We start from the raw sequence: 19384 nt of genomic DNA on the forward strand, positions 1-19384 counted from the left end.
AATTGAGTTTGTTTTATATGCAATGCGAGTCATTTTATGGTGTTATAACCTTTTGCATAAATATTTTCGGTTAAAATATAAGTTATTTATAGGTAGGTATATCACATATCTGTTATTCACTTTCATAAAATATAATATAACTAAGTAGTTCTGAATTTCATTTAGTATAAAAATATCAAATATCTATATTTAGATACAAGTAATATCACATTTTTTTTTATTAATATCACAGAAACACCGATATTATGTTTAAAACAGACTGTTACACCTTATGTGGCCATAATAAGGACAGTTTTTCCAAGATTGCATTAGAAAATGAAAAAATAAATAGAAAAAAACTGTGTAGTTTTTTTTTACATTTACACCCCTAGTTTGCGATTGACATGGGTTTTTCATACACTTAATTTCATACATAAATAATACAGTAATATATCAGCTACATTGTTGTGTGCAGTCTGCACAGTCGCCATCAAAAATATCTGAACACGCACTCTAACGCCTTAACAATAGAGATGTGTTCAGATATTTGTGAGCACCTTGGCCGCTCCGATATATCTGATGGCGACTGTGCATGCAGAAAAACCATCTAAAAATACTACCTATTTCACAAAATTTAAATAGTTTACCTGTACAGCTCGGTTGACTATCAATCACAATTGTCTTCTCTAGGGCTTCTGTAGGGTTTGTTGGAATACTTACATACATGTGTGTTATATATAGATCCCTTATAGGGATAAGTTCGCCTTTGTACATTGTATACTTTCTGTTTAATTGTATCTTAACCTGTCTTATGTATTAAGAGCCCATCAACGTGCACAATAGCGCCACTGCTAAATAATCGTGATTATTTAAATTTAACGACAGATATTGAAAAAAGGGGGCCGCTACGTACTGTATTGTGTATTTAAGTACCTTTTGAATACATCAAACTAGTTTTTATGTTGCTGGATTCGTCGAACTAGGAGCTCAAAACAAAAACGGCCGTGTTAACTTTGGACGCATAGATTGACGAATCCAGCAACATAAAAACTAGTTTGATGTATTCGAAAGGTACTTAAATACACAATACAGTACGTAGCGGCCCCCTTTTTTAAATACCTGTCGTTAAATTTAAATAATCACGATTATTTAGCAGTGGCGCTAATATGCACGTTGATGGGCTATTAAGGATTATGTCACATAGATACTGAACCAGATATTATCAATACCTATTTTGTGGACTCCAATGGTTTACAACAGTGCCCATAGATTTCATATGCAAAGTCTAAATTACTTTAATTATATAATAGACAAAAAAACTCATGCGTTTCCTTGCCTCTGTCTATACTTTATGTTATTCAATAACTATACTTGACTGACTTCAGAAAATTCCGTTAACCTAATATTCGATTTGCTATGATTTACTCCTAATCCTGAATATCGTGATTACAAAAATACAATATCATTTTGTAAACATTGAAATTGTATATTTTTTAGTTGTTATACTTGTTATAAAAATATATAAGTACTGCATCAAAATTAATATATTACAAGATAGAATCTACATCCGTTTGTACATTTAAAAGCGTGTACCTTGTAATACAAGCATAAGTCAAATTATATATGGCTTATAAAAGACTTGATGGATAATTCTAAGTATCACATTTTATTTACACAACCTATAAAAACCTTTTAATTTTTTTCTAAGTTTCCGTTATGAAATTTGGGTTAGGACAGAATACATAGCGTATTATCATGAGATCCAATTTTAACCCCTTACCGCATACGAAGTTATATATGGCGGACATAATATTCAACTCTTTGACAGCTATTAAAGCGGTATCCAGACGGGACTGATCAAATCGGTCGATTTGATCAGAAATGAAATTGGCGTCAATCTCCAATTTTAGATTTTTTTTTTTTTTTTTTTTTTTTAGATTTATGGTGATATTAGAGTACTGGCGTCACAAATTGGTATTCTTGCGTCCGCACCTCATTTTATCGGTAATATCGGCGGTTGAATTCGGCGAGTCAAATTGGCGTTTGCGTCCGCACGTCCTGATCCGACCGGGCAATTGAATCAGATTGGAGAAAAATTGACTAGTCTGGATACGCCTTATAGTTCAAATTTCAACAAATATTTTTTTTATTACATGCAGTAACGGCTTAAGAGGTTAACCTATACTTAACACTATGGTAGACTTAAATCTATAAACAGTCTTCTTTCTTGAGGTACAATTAAAATAAAACTCCATTTTTTTTCTTCATGTTTTAGTCAAATGCACTTATACTACAAACATTCATACAATGTTCCATACTTATTTTAAACTGTCCTCTTTAATTATAACTATTAGTAATAAGAATGACTATATTTGGTTGATATTATAGTATTCGATACCAACAAAGGTATCTACTATTCCTTAGAAATTAGTCCATAGATGCAACGGATAGTTGTTTGGCCGGATACCGGATATTCGGGTTGACCATCGGCCGAATATTCGGCGGGCGGAACTATACCTACATTTCGGTTTTTCAGGTGCGTATTCTGCAGGTTTGACCTGTTTCCAAGTGAACGTTCGCGCGGACACATTTCTAGGTTCGAAATGAGTGCATGTGCAAGAAAGTGGAATGTTTAAATTTTTTTTAAATAATAAACAAGACCGATTACGACCGTGACTGTTTCGTAAATCCAATTTGTTTACTCCGATATCAAGCAATGTTACTATCCGGTATCCGGCCGGATAGTAGGTCACTATCCGGTATCGGGCCGAATATTAAAATATTAGCCGAATAGGCCGGACACCGGATAGTAACCGAATATCCGGTGCATCTCTAGAAATTACAAGAATATCTAAAATTTTAATTTTAAAGAAGAAAATAATGTTTTTGACTAAGAAGTCTTAATTTTTGGGAGCAGTGTGATAGTGTCTAATATTACATATTTATTGAAAAATGGAGTGATATAATTAAGACGAATCAAAACGGGTAGCGTTGTATGGAAATAGAATCCTTTTGTTATGAAATGTAAAACATTACTATAAAGACGAAATTTGCTCGTATCTATATACGAATAACCCGTCAGCGCGTCCTTATGGCAAGGGACAATAGTACCTTTTGCTTGAGAACGTCACAAATATTTCTCGAGTTTAGACTCTTAGTGTATCTGGATGCTGCTGTTAGGGCTGAACCCCTGGAGCCTGGGTCCCGCGGACGCTTTGGGTGTCGGCGGGCCGGATTGGAACGCGTCGCGGGCCGGGGATTGGGAACCCCTGTTATAAACTATAAAACAATCAACCAATAGTCATTCTTACCACTTTACATATAAATAAAGTTGAATCTGCACAAACTCTGCGACAGCGATGAAATGATAGGCCCGTAGCCCTGAGCGTTGTCATACAGCTCGAACAGTGGGGCGGCCACCAGCTTGTAGTTCTTGGGTACAGCGAAGAGTGCCCGGTCTTGCAGTTGGACTAAGAAGAGCCGCTTGTGCTCTTTGGGCTTGGTGATGTGGGGAGGCACGTAGGGGTACTGCGGCGGCTCGAAGTTAGGGCGCCACCAGTTGCCTGGAAGTAAGGTATATTCTAGTTTGACTTTGTGAACTCTAAACCCCGCAATTTTGAAAATTATCCCAAACCTGTATTGATAAAAAAAATCTATGTAATTATCAAACAAAAAAAAAAAGACACAGATATATGGAAACATTCTATATTGCTTGGTCAATTAAAAACAGTTAAATAACTAACCAATAGTATCTTCAATGAGCCACTCCTGTTTGACGCCGTCTTGCCTGCCGAGCGTCTCTGTCAGTAGTCTTTTCAGCCCCTCAATTTCATCCTGGAAAATAATAATAGTAAATAAATGAAAAAGGCCGCGGACTGGACGCACACGGCGCGGCGGGTCGCCGCTGTCGTCCAAAACAAGTTTTTTCTACTCGTCGACTGTAATTCTTGAATTAAGATTTCTAATACCAAACTGCAATTGGGTATTTTTAATGTACGGGCTCCCAACTCAACTATAATATTCATTTCGATACAGTTTAGTCAACTATAATGAAATTGACCATTGAGTTAGTCTCCATAGGCTACGGTGGCCAAAATCGAGAAAACAACTGTCTAAAAATTGAATTTAGCGCGAAGCAAGTACCAGGGCCTCATGAGTTACGAGAAGGTGTCGTTGACCAACGCGGCGGCCGGGGCGCGTACCAGTAGGAAGGTATCGCGGCTGCTCGCGTATCTTAGGTGTAAACTTTTGGTTTGGTTTGTTTGTATGATTGTACTAGTTTAAAGTATTATTTTTGTTGATTCATAGAAAAAGTATTGTATACAATAGTGATATAATCAAGCTTTTCAATCTCGTTAAACACGGTACTCGACTGCAAACGCTCTATTATATCACGATTGTATAAAATACTATATTAACCCCCTTATTCATAAACGCACTACAAGCCTATAGCTAATAATTGTACAATACAATACAAATACTCTTTTCACTTCTCATGCTCAAAAAGTGCACCTTTATGTCGTGCGTAGACGACATAAAATCGCATTTTATGCTCTAGAGCATAAAGTAAAATCATCTATTACGACCCTTATTGACTTAGCAATAAAGTCCAAATTCTGCCATACAAACTGCCAGCCCTGCCGGCGCGCCCCCGACCGGCGCTCTCCCGATCGGCGCGCCCCGCGCCTCCGACCGGCCCAATAACAATTTTCTTTAGTCTTGAATAAATACGTTAAAATAAGCTAAAATATTTTTTTTTTTTAATTTATTATTTAGCAGGACCTTTATACCCTTGTATACATCGGCCCTATCATGTCCGTTTCTTATATCTCCAGAAATTATGCTATTTACATCTATATAAGTGGTCATTTAAAATAAAAATAATTATAATCTATTTGTTGAGTATAACTTCGGCCAATCTATATGCCATTTGTGCCGTGTCCGATATTGGGTTGCTAAGGATGTGTATAAAGGCACCGATGTCATATGGCATTAGATTGGCCGACGTTATGAGCGCCTCCCTAAGGGCGCGATTTCTACTACACTCTACAAGTATGTGATAGACATCTTCTACTGATCCACAGATATCGCAGTTAGGAGAGTCGATCTGTTTCATTAGAAACCTAAATTTATTGAGGGGCACGTGACCCGTTCGCAATCTATGCGCCGTTACAACAGTTTTTCGACCCATGTTAGCATTAAGGCACCAAGGAATCCGCGGAGGTTCACTTGCTATGGCCTTGTACCAAATTCCTTTTTCTTTAGAGCGTTCGTTAAAATATTCTTTCCATAGCAACTGGGTTGTGCTCCTATAGCGGCCAAAAACTTCCAAATAAGACGGTCTAATGATCGTTTCCTTTCCATCCACTGCAGCCCGTCTAGCCAGCCGATCAGCCATCTCATTACCGGCTAGCCCGATATGAGATGGAACCCACTGCAGTCGCACTGTGCTATTAATGTGCTTTAACAGAAGGATTTTTTCCAAGATTTCATAAACAGTAGGTACCCCTCTGTGTCCACGGATCGATCTCGAAATGCTAAAATATTTGATTTTTTGTATATTTTCCTCGCAATCGAAGTGAAAAGCAGAGTGTACAACAAGGGCATAAATGTCCATTTTTACCCTCGTCTACTATTTTGTCTACAAAAAATTGCCTCAGGTAAAAATGGGTCACTTTATGCCCTTGTTGTACAATCTACTATTATGGCACACCTTAATAAAAGAAGACAATACAAAAGAAAACAGAAATACAAGCAGAGGTAAACAACAGGCTTATCGCTAAAAAGCGAATTATAATTATTTTACCTTTTTTTTTAGTTGTAATTATTTTACTGAATTGTAAATTTTACCTTTCTTGATATTTTATCTGTTTTCATGTTTTTTTTTGTAATTTTTCTGACATGTATATATTTGTTTAGTGTGTAAGTGAATTGGTGTAGGAGTTGTAGGACTGTAAGCTTGCACTGTATGAAAAAAATAAATATAAATTAATCATTTGTCTTTATCTGTCATATTGACTTATGTATTTGTAAGAAAGGGATAAAACATAATTTAACTAAATCAGGCCCCATAAAGTTTTATGAATACTCCCATGGGTTATTCTTCCTACCACTGCTCTCTAGGCCTCTCGATCTTCGGCCATCTGCATCGTTGCCTGGAGCGAAGTCTGGGTAATATTTTGGACCACATCTGACCATCTACTGAGTGCACGCCCTCTACTCCTTCGTCCGTCGACACTCCCGGTAATAATGCGCTTTTCTAGCGTGTCCGTGCCGCGTCTGACTGTGTGGCCGAAGAATTTGAGGACTCTTTGGGTAAGTGGGAAGTTTTATTAATAAGGGGGTAAGTCTTTTCAAATTGATCAGAACCAGACGCCGCGTTGCCGTTCGCGCCGCCCGGTTCTGATCAAAATGGGACACTAAAAAGTTCATTAAAAAAACGGCAAAAAAAATCACGTTTGTTGTATGGGAGCCCCACTTAAATATTCTGTTTTTAGTATTGGTTGTTATAGCGGCAACAGAAATATACTTGGTCAAGCAGATCTTGTCAGTAGAAAAAGGCGGCAAATTTGAAAAATGTAGGCGCGAAGGGATATCGTCTCATAGAAAATTTGAATTTCGCACCTTTTACTACTGACAAGATTTGCTTGACCGTCTATACATCATCTGTGAAAATTTCAACTGCCTAGCTATCACGGTTCTTGAGATACAGCCTGGTGAAAGACAGACGGACAGCGGAGTCATAGTAATAGGGACCCTAAAAAAAATTAAAGATGTAGATAATTTCAACTGTCTAGCTATCACAGTTCATGAGATACAGCCTGCACCTCTAGCACATCTTGCATCCGCGACTTAGACCGCGACTCGAGTCGACATTCCCGCGGCTGTCAAATCTGTCGATTTCCGTAGCACAACTTGTACCCGCGACTGCAACAGCCGCGTAGAGAACTCAAAGTCGCGGCGCGACTCATCAGTGTTCCCCGATAGAATCAAAGTCTAAACATAAATGCTATTTACATGTGACAACACTGAATCGGAAACAGGGTTGCGCTATTTCATTCGTTCTTTGGTGGTAAAAAATCTAGTTTATTGTCGATGGTTAAGTTTTTCCTGTCAAAGTCAAGGAACTTTCAAATTTTGTCAACATTTAATTACGAGAAAAATATTAAAAAAATGTAAGTAATAGAGCCTTATACTTGGTCAAGCAGATCTTGTCAGCAGAAAAAGGCGGCAAATTTGAAAAATGTAGGCGCGAAGGGATATCGTCTCATAGAAAATTTGAATTTCGCGCCTTTTTCTACTGACAAGATTTGCTTGACCGTCTATATATACTAAATTTTGATAATATTCCTTAAAATATATATTGTTTTTTAATTTCTGTTTAATAAACCTTTTAAATAAAATATTTTTGTAAATAACTATAATAGGCCTGTTGCAAGTAACAAAGAATCATGGAAATAATGGTTTCAACGAAACATATATGTTAATATGATTCTAAAAAATGGCCCAATCTCAGTATAAACTGAAGGATTATTAATATATTCAATAAAATAAAAGTGCAAAATTCTCCAATCGGCCATTTTTACTGAAACGCCAATCAGAAACGTTCCAAACAGTGACGTCATCAATCCATAACATATTTCTTAGAGCAACATAGACAACCTCATTGACCGAAATCTATACGTGGGCACCAAAGAGTTCGAAAGGTGCAAAAAAAATGTTATTTCGCCACTACACATTTATTACGTCCAAAAAATATTATTACACGATATAAAGTAGATATCTATTTGTTATTACTTAAATAAAATGCTAAATAATACGATATTTCAACAACAAACATTTTTAATTATTTGGCTGAATGGAACTATCATTGCCATATTGGCTGTCGTAACTAGAAAAAATGAAAAATTAAAAAGTAAAACCGGCGTTCGGTGATTTTCACTCAAAATGTACATGTATCTAAATAATTCATCTTAAACTGCAACCGTGTGAGAGTTTTTGTGTAAAATGAGTTATTGTGATAAATTTTTGTAATGTATTTATCATCCCTAATCGTAATATATGGTGCTGAATTAACAATATCATTCGGATTCAAGGGAAATTCGTAACTGTAAGTATGTAAACAATATCTACCACCCTACCACCAACTAAATAATGACGTCACAAATGGCATGAAGGGCGTTTTCGCGCGAAGTTTAAACTAGCTATAATAAAATGCAATTATCTATGTTAAATCTTATGAGTATAACTGAAATATAGTGTTTTTCGGAACTAATACAAGTGTACCGACGATATTAAAAGGGTTTTCAAAATTTGTCATCAGGCCTATTAATGGAATTGCTATTATTGGTTTTAGTTCTCATATTCCTGTTGTAAATTGTGTTTTTTTTTTTCAGAATAAGTCCAGCATTATCCTAGACACGATTGATATCCCAGCACCCAAAGGAAAATATTGTTAACAGGAACGTGCCAACGGGCCCCGGCCCCGAAGTGGAGAGTCAGGAAAAGAAACACACTAGGCAAGCTTTTAGGTTTCAAACGCGGAGCTGTCCCCGTTTCTAAAGTCACTAAGATGTGAGAAGCGCTTTAGCTTTAAGAACACCACCGAGGAAGTGAACTATTATAATAACCATAATGGTTATGGCGTACCTATCTATAGTTCGTTTTTTTAGCATTAGAAATAGGTAAACAATCTTGATGTGTCTTTTAATTGAAAAACACATTTTAAAAATAAGTTACGGCAAATATGTAACAATTATGAATCTAATACGATCATTTATATTTTTCTGCTTTCATAAGCAAATATTGTGCTAATAATGGATGGCATTTATTGTGTGTATGTGTACTGTGTAACTGTTTATGATTTGACAAATTGATATGAAAAGCTTATTTCATAGTCCTCGATGAAGTCACGACCATATTTTATTTTTTTGTTTACAAACCAATTTTCTTTCCAGGGTGATATTTAATTGTCCTACGCCGCATGTCGAAGAAAAAGGAAGAGAGAAAATACTTTTCAAGGGTAATAAAGAAGATTCTTACAATTTCTCTATTGTGGTTCTAGATGTTAATAATATATTAGGTTTAATAATAAGAAGTCGAATATTGTAAGAATATATAAGGCAAAGCAATATATTATTAATTTAAATATTGTTTTTTTTTTCACTCCTGTATTTTTTACCTGAAATGAAACAAAAATAAAGTAGGTAGGTACCTACAACTCCTAGAAGCCGTGATTAGCTCCCCAAGGCCCACTTCATACTTAATGCTGACAGCAACGTATCATAGCATGATCGTATCAGACCCTGTCAAACATGAAGTGAAACATCTAGAACGCGGGTATGATCTAGAGGAGTTTCAATATGGTAGAGTAGACCATATGATAACCGTACCTACGCTACGCAGACTATGACATGAGCGTAACGACTCCTTCAAAATATTGTTGGTCGGGTCGGTCCAGTCACGTCATGGTATGGTGTTGGCAGGGGACGGAATGGTTTAGTGGGTGATGACTGATAATATTTCATACAAAGCATGATTTTGAGCCGGACATGATCCTGTTACAGCCACGTATTACATCATTCTGTTACAGTACGATGCAGCGGGCACAGGCCACATGTAGGTATGTTTTGTTGAAGTCGAGGAAGGTTCCAAACGGTACCTAAATAGTAAGAGATTGTTGAAATTAGACATCTAACCGTGATCCTAAATACTACTACTAAGGCTTACTTAATAATAATAAGTTAACTACTTACTACTAAATTACTTAATAAGTTGGATAGTTTGTTTTGAACATTTGTACCTACCTCATCGGCTTCGTTTATGTACAAGCAAGCGGGCTCCGTTGTTAGGTTGATGAAAGTTTTGTGTAAGGAAGTCTTAGGATTATACTTTTACAAACTTACGAACCTGAATTGAAATTTAAAAAATCCTACATATGTACCTATTTACTTAATTTAGTACCTACAAGCTAGCTGTTTGAAATTAAAGTTGTAAACATGATGGGTGTGTTGTGGTACTTGTAGGTATCACCGTGCATAATCGATATAAGAGTGCGTAAAGCGCATTTAGTGATTGTTCCATACTTCCTTATCCCTTAGGCCAATAAGTAATTATACAAATTATATTATTACATAATATATGAAACTTGTTTTTAAGTTATAATTATCATGAGTTCAGTTAAAAAAGTACAAGCAAACCACCCGCGAGAGCGAGTCGCGTTATAAAGTCGCGTAGACTTCGACTCGCGGATTGACATAAAGCCGAGAGAATATTTTGTCTCAAAATAGGCAGTTGTGCTACGGATTTTAGTTCAAAGTCGCGATCGTTGTCATTTTCTGACAGTGACACCTGATCGCGAGTTTGTCGCGGCTCTCGCGCGTGCGTTGTGCTGCCAACACGCGACAAGCCGCCAAGTCGCGCCGATCTGTCTCTTCTCGCGCCTGTCGCGGCCAGTTGTGCTAGAGGTGCTGGTGACAGACAGACGGACAGCCAGCAGAGTCTTAGTAATAGGGTCCCGTTTTTACCCTTTCGTTACGGAACCCTAAAAAAATTAACGATGTAGACAAGTTCTTACTTCTCCAGGATTGAGTTCTCCGCCAGGCAGCTTGAAGAAGGCGGTCCCTAGTTGCAGCAGCAGCACGTGTGGCAGACCGTGTTCATGCACTAACAATACACCTTCCACTGACCTGAAGTCACAAATACATACTTATATAAAACTAGCGACCCGCCCCGGCTTCGCACAGGTTACACAAAATCTTAACAAATTATACACCTAAACCTTCCTCAAGAATCACTCTATTGATAGGTGAAAACCGCATGACAATCCAACCAGTAGGTTTTGAGTTCATCGCGAACATACAATACACACAAATAGGCACACATGGTGGGGGACTTTGTTTTAAGGTGTAGTGAAGATACATACTTCTTCTTCTTCCTCGCGTTATTTTTACACGGCTCGTGAGGCGGCTAGTTCTTTATGGACACACCTATTCATTAATGATGACATTTTTAATCTCACTTTGGGCCTTTTCCTTACACATTGTAATTAATACCTTTAATTCTCTTTAATTAAAACTTTAATGTTAAGTGTTGCTCTATGCTAGCTTGATTTCGATGAACAAATAATCAAGCTAGCATATAGGTTATAATATAGTCAAGATAAATTTCATGCAGTCTGCCAAAAACTAGGGACTTTGGCATGGTGTTTAGCAACAAGAGATATTTGAGGTTAATAAAGTTAAACAACTAAAAGAGCTATTGAGGGGTACGATAACATAATAAAAATAACACGAAACTCACCTTCTCATGCCAATCTTTACAAATTCCTCCCTCATGCGTTGAAATCTCGCCGGTACTGAAGCGTCCCTCTCAAACAATGGCTCCTTCGTGCCAAATGTGTAATTAGTCAGCGGGTACAGGTTTATCGTCCTGTTTAGCGTCAAATTATTGTTATTCTGGCTGTTCTGATGCTGAACGCCAGGTCTGACCGGCCACGGTTTGTTTCCAGGTGTACCTTGTACTGCCGCCATTTCGAGGTTTTAATCACTACCGATAATTAATTATGGTTCACTGACTAGAAAATACAATACAGCATATAATAATTGATATATGACGCTAGAAATCTAACGGTATTCTTAGTAAAACAAGGAAATTGTAGCGTCAGTGGTGTGCAAAACCAAACAACCGGCAGGCAGCCATTAAAAGCATAGACTAGACCAACAAGTTTTTTTAACTTTTTTTTATCAAATGTTAGTTTGTAGTCTATGGGTAAAACGTTAGTGATGTATAAGCCCCCGTTCGCACGGGAGCTTTTTAAACGCGCGTTAATAAAGCGTTTGAATGACACAAATGGATAACCATGTATGTATTCACACGACAGCGGTGGCGCTTTTTATCAAGCGTTGTTAGATTTTCGACTTTAAGCCTTGGTCGTTAAATCGAATTTAGAGTGCGGACAGATTCAAGCGCTTTTTTAACGCGCGTTGAAAAAGCTGTCGTGCGAATGGGGGCTAACTGCCACAAATTTACCGGTTTATTTACATGTCAAGGAAATGGTTAAAGACTGAAAAATGCCTTTTTCAATTTTGGCTTAAGGCCCCGTGCGCACGGCAGCTTTTTCAACGCGCGTTAAAAAAGCGTTTGAATGACGCAAATGGATAACCATGTATGTATTCACACGAAGGCGGTTTTTAAGCGCGGCGCTTTTTTATCGAGCACTGTTCGATTTTCGGCGTTGAGCGTTGGCGTCAAATTGAATAGAGCATACGGATCTCCGTGTATCTGTTCTCACAAGCGTTAAAAAAGCGCCGGCGCTGCTGTCAGTTGGCTGTCAAGTGTCAGTTTTTGGTGTCAATCGTCAAGATTATTATTAGTTTCACCTTAAAAATGTCAACTTATGCTTACAAATTCCTGAAATATTCAAGCTATATTCAAATAATACGTCGTAATAGCAAATAAAGTATGGCTTTGCTGAGATGCGTACGTGACAGTACGACTCACAAGTGATTTTTAAGCGTTCGTATGAACACAAATATTGGAAACGGTAAAAAAGCGCCAACGTCGGGTTTTAACGCAACGCTTTTTAAGCTGTCGTGCGAATGGGGCCTAAAGGACTCTCGCATCCAAGCCATAACTGATTAAAAAAAAATTTACAGCTTTTATTTGACACTTGACAGTGACATCCTGTCGACTGTCGACTAATTATTTATAAAGTCTATTTCAATAGAACTTGCTAACTATGTAAACAAACCGCCATATTGAAATTGTCTCTGAATGATGAATTTACTAGTGATGGGCAAGACTCCTTCTTACTTTACTAATGTCAAACCATCTCGAATAATAAAATACCAAAAGTAAAAAACAAGTAGTTACATATTTTTAATTTGTTTAATCACGATCAGAAGACAAATTAGTACTTAAGAATGATGTATTGATGTATTTTATAACCGCGGCGGTAGGTACAGATCATGGGTTGGGTAGTGTGTAGCGGGTTTATATCACAAACTTTAGTCACAACACTACCCATCATAGGCAATTGTAGAATTTAAAAGAAACAAAACCGTCATTCCATAAGGTCCTCATAACCTAACTTATGAACCCATTTTAAACTTTTAATTGAATATCCAAGATACAGTTATATGTGACGTCCCACGGTCAAAGGTACCTTATGGCGGGTATGGAGTTATGCATACCCCAGTAATCTACAATAGATAAGCTATCGATAACACAAAAGATCAACCTTCTAGGTTGCGTAGTTACAGAGATATGATTTTTTGAAAATAATGTTGTGAAATGAGCAACTTTACGATAGAGAAGTTTTAAGTTTAGCCGCCTAAAAAACTATGTTCCTGCAGTAAGTTACATAGTTGACTACATATAATAATACCTTATATATCTGAGATTTAAAAAATATTGCGACTTGTTCTGTAATGCAAATAGAAACTTTTGATATCGACTGATTTATGTGTATACTAACCAATCTCTTGAAAATAAAGTTTTATTTCATTTTCACGATTGATTGCAATGAGCTCTCAAGATTTAAATTTTATCTATTAGAAAACGACACTGACAGACAGTTTAAGCAAAAAACAATACCGATTTATAGGTGAAAATGTATTTTCTGACTTTTTCATATAAAATCACAAAATTGAATATATTTACTTTTAATGTGACACACAATCAATTTTTCTGAGCACATATGAAAGAAATTCTGTCATTCAAATGAAATAAATCCTAAAACCCCAACTAAATACTATATTTAACCCCTTATGCCACTTTAAACTTACATAACAATAGCAGTATTTGCTCCATACATTTACGAAAAGGTACCTTATGGAAATAAATCTAATAATACATCACTACAAAATATCAATCATATTACAGTTTATCTTTTATGAATAGAAAATATTAATTTACATTAAACTGCCCCAAATTTAATTAGTTCTTCGTCATAATAATCTTAAAAAAGACCAATAATTTGTATGTAATGAAAAGGTACCTTGTGATTAAGTTACATGATGAGGCATGATGATGATGATGGAACAGTTAGGATAAACTAATAATATTTTGGGGTTAACCTGGTATAAATCGTCTATTTCTTATCAATAATATATTTCGGTTGCTATTGAAGATAAGCGGCATTGAGGTTCAATGACCTCAGATATTCCATAAGGTAATGCGTCGGGTATTGGCATTTTTCAGCAAACCAATGGCTGATTTACTGCATGCGACCAAACCAAATGAAGATTATTCTAGTTAAGAAAGACTTGACGAGAGTAACTTTGGTATAATAGCAGGCTACTTGGATTTGTGATGTCGGTCTATGTACGGTTATAATATTTGCGAGGCGCCCCAACCAGAACTGAAATTATCAAATTAGTTTTGCAGAATGCTAATACAGTTCTCTACCAAACTTCTTTTCCCGTATTGACTAGTTTTTTTGGGAATTTTCAATCTTTTTTCCATAAGGTACCTTTTCTACTAAACTCTGAGACGACATTACTAGGCTTATAACTAACTTATAACAAAAATAAAAACAGGTAAACAAACGTTACGCATTAAGGTTTCAGATCACACAATAAAAAAAAATTGAGCATTTTTTCACCTCTTTACAAAACATTTCATATCTCCGAAACTAGAAACCCTCATAAGGTACCTTTTCCCGTGGAACGTCACATATATTTATGTATTTTACGGAACGGACCGTTTCAATAGTGTATATGTGTATGGTTTCAATGGTATTTGATGAGGTGGTGTAAAAATTCAAAGAGAAACAGTGATAAAACAAAGTAACGTTGTTTGTTTACATAGTTAGCAAGTTCTATTGAAATAGACTTTACGTGGGGTTTCTTTTCGAAAAAGTTTTAAGAAAATAATTTAGTTGATGTAATCAATTAAAATGTCGCAACAACTAGAACTACTAACCGAGGTTCCATCGCAATGGTTAAATATATCAAATATAACACCTGACATACAGAGGAAAGAAATAAAACCATTTGTTGTTTGTAAGTTATCAACCCACTTTTTATGTCCTTTAACGTAAGTTCTTTGCAAATTATCGAGTATATGTCTGTATATTAATAGACAAATACAAATGTTTTTTGTTAGTGAAATTAAAAGGTAAACATGGCTTATGAAAAAAAAACATTGAAAAAATACTTCTATTCTAGTGGCCCTCAAAGAATTGGAAGGTAACCCAGACAGCAGAACTTCGAGCTTAATGAGCGCGGATAAGTTTGCAGCAGTGCGGGAGGTGGTGAGATATGTGGCCCGGGCCCGGTCGGCCACTAAAGAGGCCTGGGAACTGGGGGATATGAAGGTGTTCTTAGAAAGTTTGAGGTAAATTAATTAGTCTTAGAAACTTGTTAAAGCTCTCATATGACTACAATCGCATATTATCTTCTTTTTATTGGAATTTTTTTTTATATCCATTGACTTTTACATGTAAAATTCTCTGAAATGTAATTTGGGTTCTATTCTAACAAATAATCAGTAAGATAGCGATTTTACATTCTATAGCATTCTTTTGCTTTCCCATATTAACCTTTTGAACGTCAAACGGCGCATCCATTTGCCGTGCCACTGACGCCACGGGGGTAAATTTTAGTTTTGTGAATAAATAATGCCAACCTAAAATGGGGTGTTTTTCAGTAGATTTTCATCAAAAAACGATCGACGTCAAATGCAGTCTTTGGCGTCATTGTCACGATTGTATGTTGACGTCAATTGCCGTCTGTGGCATTCAAAAGGTTAAAATGACAACAACTTGTCAGTGTTTGTAAATTTGAGGAACAAATGAAATAGGTAACTAAATTAGACACCCACATCCCTTTATGCAATTGAGCTGATCTGATGATGGATACTGGAAGCGACCTTGGGAAATCTGTATTAAAACAATGTAACTATGGGTTTGTTAGAATTGTCTCAATGACTATATGTTTGTTATAGATTCTCACCAGACTGTATAGCGGAGCTGGCGACGCTGCTGTGTGCGGAGCAGCTCTACACCAACATACCCACACACCTGCGGGTGAAGCCTGGCCTGGCCGGCATGCAGTGGAAAATTGACATGTCTCTTAGGTAGATATTTTGTTTTTATACAAGTTATCTGGTGTGTGTGTTAGTTTCCCGTTTTTAGGGTTCCATACCTCTAAAGGAAAAAACGGAACCCTTATAGGATCCCTCGTGCGTCTGTCTGTCTGTCCGTCTGTCACAGCCTCTTTTCTCGGAAACTTCTGGACCAATTAAGTTGAAATTTTGGTATGCATATGTAAATTAGTGACCCGAAAATGGACATCTCACGTAAACAAATGAATTTTAAACATGGGGCCACTTTTGGGGGTAAATGAGAAAGTTAAAAAATAAAGTTTTTCAAACTATATTGTGTTACATATAAAATGAAAGAGCTAATTTTGAGAATATCAAATATTTTTTTTTAATAATTTTAAAAAAGACGGTTTACTAACAATACGTGTTGTGGAATTGAAATTACTCGCTAAATATTTGTGCTCTAAATGTTTCTTCGTTCTTTGAAATGATGCGGGTATAATTTTAGTATCTATCATATCTTTGAGCCATAGTCTTTTAGGATTCTTAGACCGGTATTTTCAGGTGTCAGATATTACGTTTTTTAGAAGACATTCACAAATTGACGGTATTGTGTTGTGACTGTTTTGTCTAGTCTAGTGACAGTTTTTTAGAGGTCCTAAAGAAGCTTTATAAACAATACTCTTTTTTTTGGGCAGTCGTGTAATAAAAAGAGTTAGATATTTACCCCCGTATTTGTAAAAGCCAACCTTTGGTAAATGTTGTCCCTTTCTAACAAACACTAATATTAAAATGACGAAAAAGGACAAATAATTAGCAAGGGCTTGTTAGACTTATAGGCGTTTATGAATAACGCCAGTCCTTTGGACACATTTTTAGCATTTTGATTTAACATTTTTAATAATTTGTGTACTTCTAGAATGTAAACATGAGCTAAACATTGTAATAGTTATTGAAGCTAATAGCCATTTATTTCAGAAACGTTAATTTGCGTCGAACGAGCGTTACTTACAAACAACTTGCCTTTATAAATAGCCGGTTACAAGTTATTTAAGAAGATAGACGAAAAATGACCATTCCTCCCCCTTTATCCCCGAAACTACTGAGTCTAAAATCACAAAATAGTTCTTTACCTATAGATGTCAGGAAAACCTATTAGAAATATGCAGTCAAGCGTGAGTCCGACTTAATGTACAGAACCCTTAAAAAAACCGGGCAAGTGCGAGTCGGACTCGCGCACGAAGGGTTCCGTACCATAATGCAAAAAGAAAAAAAAAACAAAAAAAAAAGCAAAAAAAAAACGGTCACCCATCCAAGTACTGACCACTCCCGACGTTGCTTAACTTTGGTCAAAAATCACGTTTGTTGTATGGGAGCCCCATTTAAATCTTTATTTTATTCTGTTTTTAGTATTTGTTGTTATAGCGGCAACAGAAATACATCATCTGTGAAAATTTCAACTGTCTAGCCGGTCACGGTTCGTGAGATACAGCCTGGTGACAGACGGACGGACGGACGGACGGACGGACGGACGGACGGACGGACGGACGGACGGACAGCGAAGTCTTAGTAATAGGGTCCCGTTTTACCCTTTGGGTACGGAACCCTAAAAACGAAGTATATGTAAAACTAAATGTAATTATAAAACTAATTTTTCCAGCCAAGCCAACATGGAAGACAGCACACCAGAGCATCTAAAACAAATACTCCGCCGAGACACCTACGTCATACTCATACTCAAACTGACAGACGGACAGACACGCACGTACAGGTTATCTATAGCAAAATTCCATGAGCTACGGTTCGTGGTCGCGAGCGCGCTGAAAAGCATGATCGTGCTAGAGAAACGAAAGTGTATGAGAAAAGACTGACATACGTATTCTTGGGGGTAGTTTACTCCATAAACAAAAGCTATACTCTGTATCTTTAGGTATTTAAATAAAAGTAAAGAAAATCTACCCTGAAATGGCTCCTTAAGCCAGTTGAGGGTAGATGAAAACATTACATGATCGAATAATGTAGGTTAAAGTCAGGTCGTTCAGTGACTGGTCCAGGCGGTTTTGTATTTGGTCGGTTAACCATTACATGTACCCGAAAATTTACAAATTGTTTGTTTACTTTTATTTAAATACCTAAAGATACAGTACAGACATAGGGATAATAATCGAGGGATGAGCAGTCAAACCCGATAAGTCGAGATATTTTTTTATTCAAATATGAATTCCACGCACGTCACATAAATAGCTTGGCAAAAAAGAGTAGAAATTTAAATTACCTATTCATATGTAAAAAATATCTGCATGGGAACCTGAAAGGCCTAACCACAGAATAAGTAATAGTACTTCCATACAGAAATGACACTTCCTACAAAACCGAAGTTTGACAGCGATTCAGAATCGAATCATGATATCCATTTCTAACTTATGACATCTTTTCGGCTATTTAGGGTTGTCAACATTCCAGTAATTATCTTATCTGTGGTCGAGCACGCAAAGGGATGTCAAGTTGTGTCAACCCTTTGCTCGGAGCAATGCTGAGCCGAACGGAGCCGAGTTTGACCGAAGTCAGGAGTGTCTCCCCACTGGCACAGAATAAATAATAGTACTAGGTACAGAAGACTCACTCTCTAACAAAACGCGTCTGTTACGACCAGGACAGATATGGCCGCTAGGTGGCGACAGCGCCACGCGCGGCTTATGGCTAGCCACCAAAATTGGTGTGGAACGGATGTACTTTTAGCTACCTGTTGCAAAGCGACGAAGTCGCGGAGTGAGCCACGCCTGCCACTGGCCTAACAGGCGTGGCATTCATAGGGTTAGTCAAAGATTCTTTGAGCGTAACATAGTTGTATTTTTCTTGTAAATAGGACTCGTTATTATTATTAAATCGGTGCGATTGCATTTATTGTGTAAAGTCTATTTTTATTAATAAAAAAACTAACATAATGAAGTGTTTTATTATTAAAATTATATTTGAGCTGAGCCAAGTTAAGTCTGCTCGGACTGCAGTCAGTGGCGTAGCGTGAACTAATCTAGCTGTGGGCGAAGTCGCATCTGCGAGGCCCTTTTCTTTCACTGTGTCCGAAGGGGCTTCGCGTGAGGCCCCCCTTGGATCGCGAGGCCGTGGGCGAACGGCCCACTTCGCCCACGCCTAGCTACGCCACTGACTGCAGTCACAGAGTGTGGAGTGCCATCTTAAATGTCAAGTTACTATGAAAATACAGTGACACTCCACACTTTGACATTGCAAAGTTGATGGCTCCCATATAGACATACCTACATATATTTGATCCTAAAAACAAACCTGATCGATTGATACCATAAAAAAATGGTCATCTAGCCTATTTAGGTGAGTTGGT

At 37.0% G+C, this 19384-nt stretch overlaps 2 protein-coding genes across 2 annotated transcripts; one reads left to right on the forward strand and one right to left on the reverse strand.

Annotated features, from left to right (window-relative positions):
* Positions 1 to 3168: 3168 nt before the first annotated feature.
* Positions 3169 to 11684, reverse strand: LOC134802555 (cleavage and polyadenylation specificity factor subunit 5). Its single transcript, XM_063775211.1, has 4 exons — positions 11281 to 11684; positions 10556 to 10667; positions 3723 to 3813; positions 3169 to 3542 (listed from the first exon to the last, which is right to left on the reverse strand). The coding sequence occupies exons 1-4, from the start codon at positions 11508 to 11510 to the stop codon at positions 3295 to 3297; spliced, it is 681 nt and encodes a 226-aa protein (XP_063631281.1). The 5' UTR covers positions 11511 to 11684; the 3' UTR covers positions 3169 to 3294.
* A 3138-nt stretch (positions 11685 to 14822) lies between these two features.
* Positions 14823 to 18868, forward strand: LOC134802554 (COMM domain-containing protein 5-like). The gene is made up of 4 exons (XM_063775210.1): positions 14823 to 14984; positions 15150 to 15318; positions 15928 to 16059; positions 17687 to 18868. Exons 1-4 carry the CDS (start codon positions 14879 to 14881, stop codon positions 17895 to 17897), a joined length of 618 nt encoding a protein of 205 aa, XP_063631280.1. The 5' UTR covers positions 14823 to 14878; the 3' UTR covers positions 17898 to 18868.
* The last annotated feature ends 516 nt before the right edge of the window (positions 18869 to 19384 follow it).

This window comes from Cydia splendana, chromosome 24 (assembly GCF_910591565.1).
Source record: "Cydia splendana chromosome 24, ilCydSple1.2, whole genome shotgun sequence".
Lineage (NCBI taxonomy): Eukaryota > Metazoa > Arthropoda > Insecta > Lepidoptera > Tortricidae > Cydia > Cydia splendana.

Bases quoted from the DNA above. Each gene is read 5' to 3' on its own strand.
- LOC134802554 (XM_063775210.1), top strand. From the start codon at position 14,879: ATGTCGCAACAACTAGAACTACTAACCGAGGTTCCATCGCAATGGTTA. The intron at 14,985-15,149 runs GTAAGTTATCAA...CTTCTATTCTAG, and splicing joins AATAAAACCATTTGTTGTTT to TGGCCCTCAAAGAATTGGAA. The intron at 15,319-15,927 runs GTAAATTAATTA...TGTTTGTTATAG, and splicing joins GTGTTCTTAGAAAGTTTGAG to ATTCTCACCAGACTGTATAG.
- LOC134802555 (XM_063775211.1), bottom strand. From the start codon at position 11,510: ATGGCGGCAGTACAAGGTACACCTGGAAACAAACCGTGGCCGGTCAGA. The intron at 10,668-11,280 runs GTGAGTTTCGTG...TTGTGACTTCAG, and splicing joins GTAAAGATTGGCATGAGAAG to GTCAGTGGAAGGTGTATTGT. The intron at 3,814-10,555 runs GTAAGAACTTGT...ATTATTTTCCAG, and splicing joins GAGAACTCAATCCTGGAGAA to GATGAAATTGAGGGGCTGAA.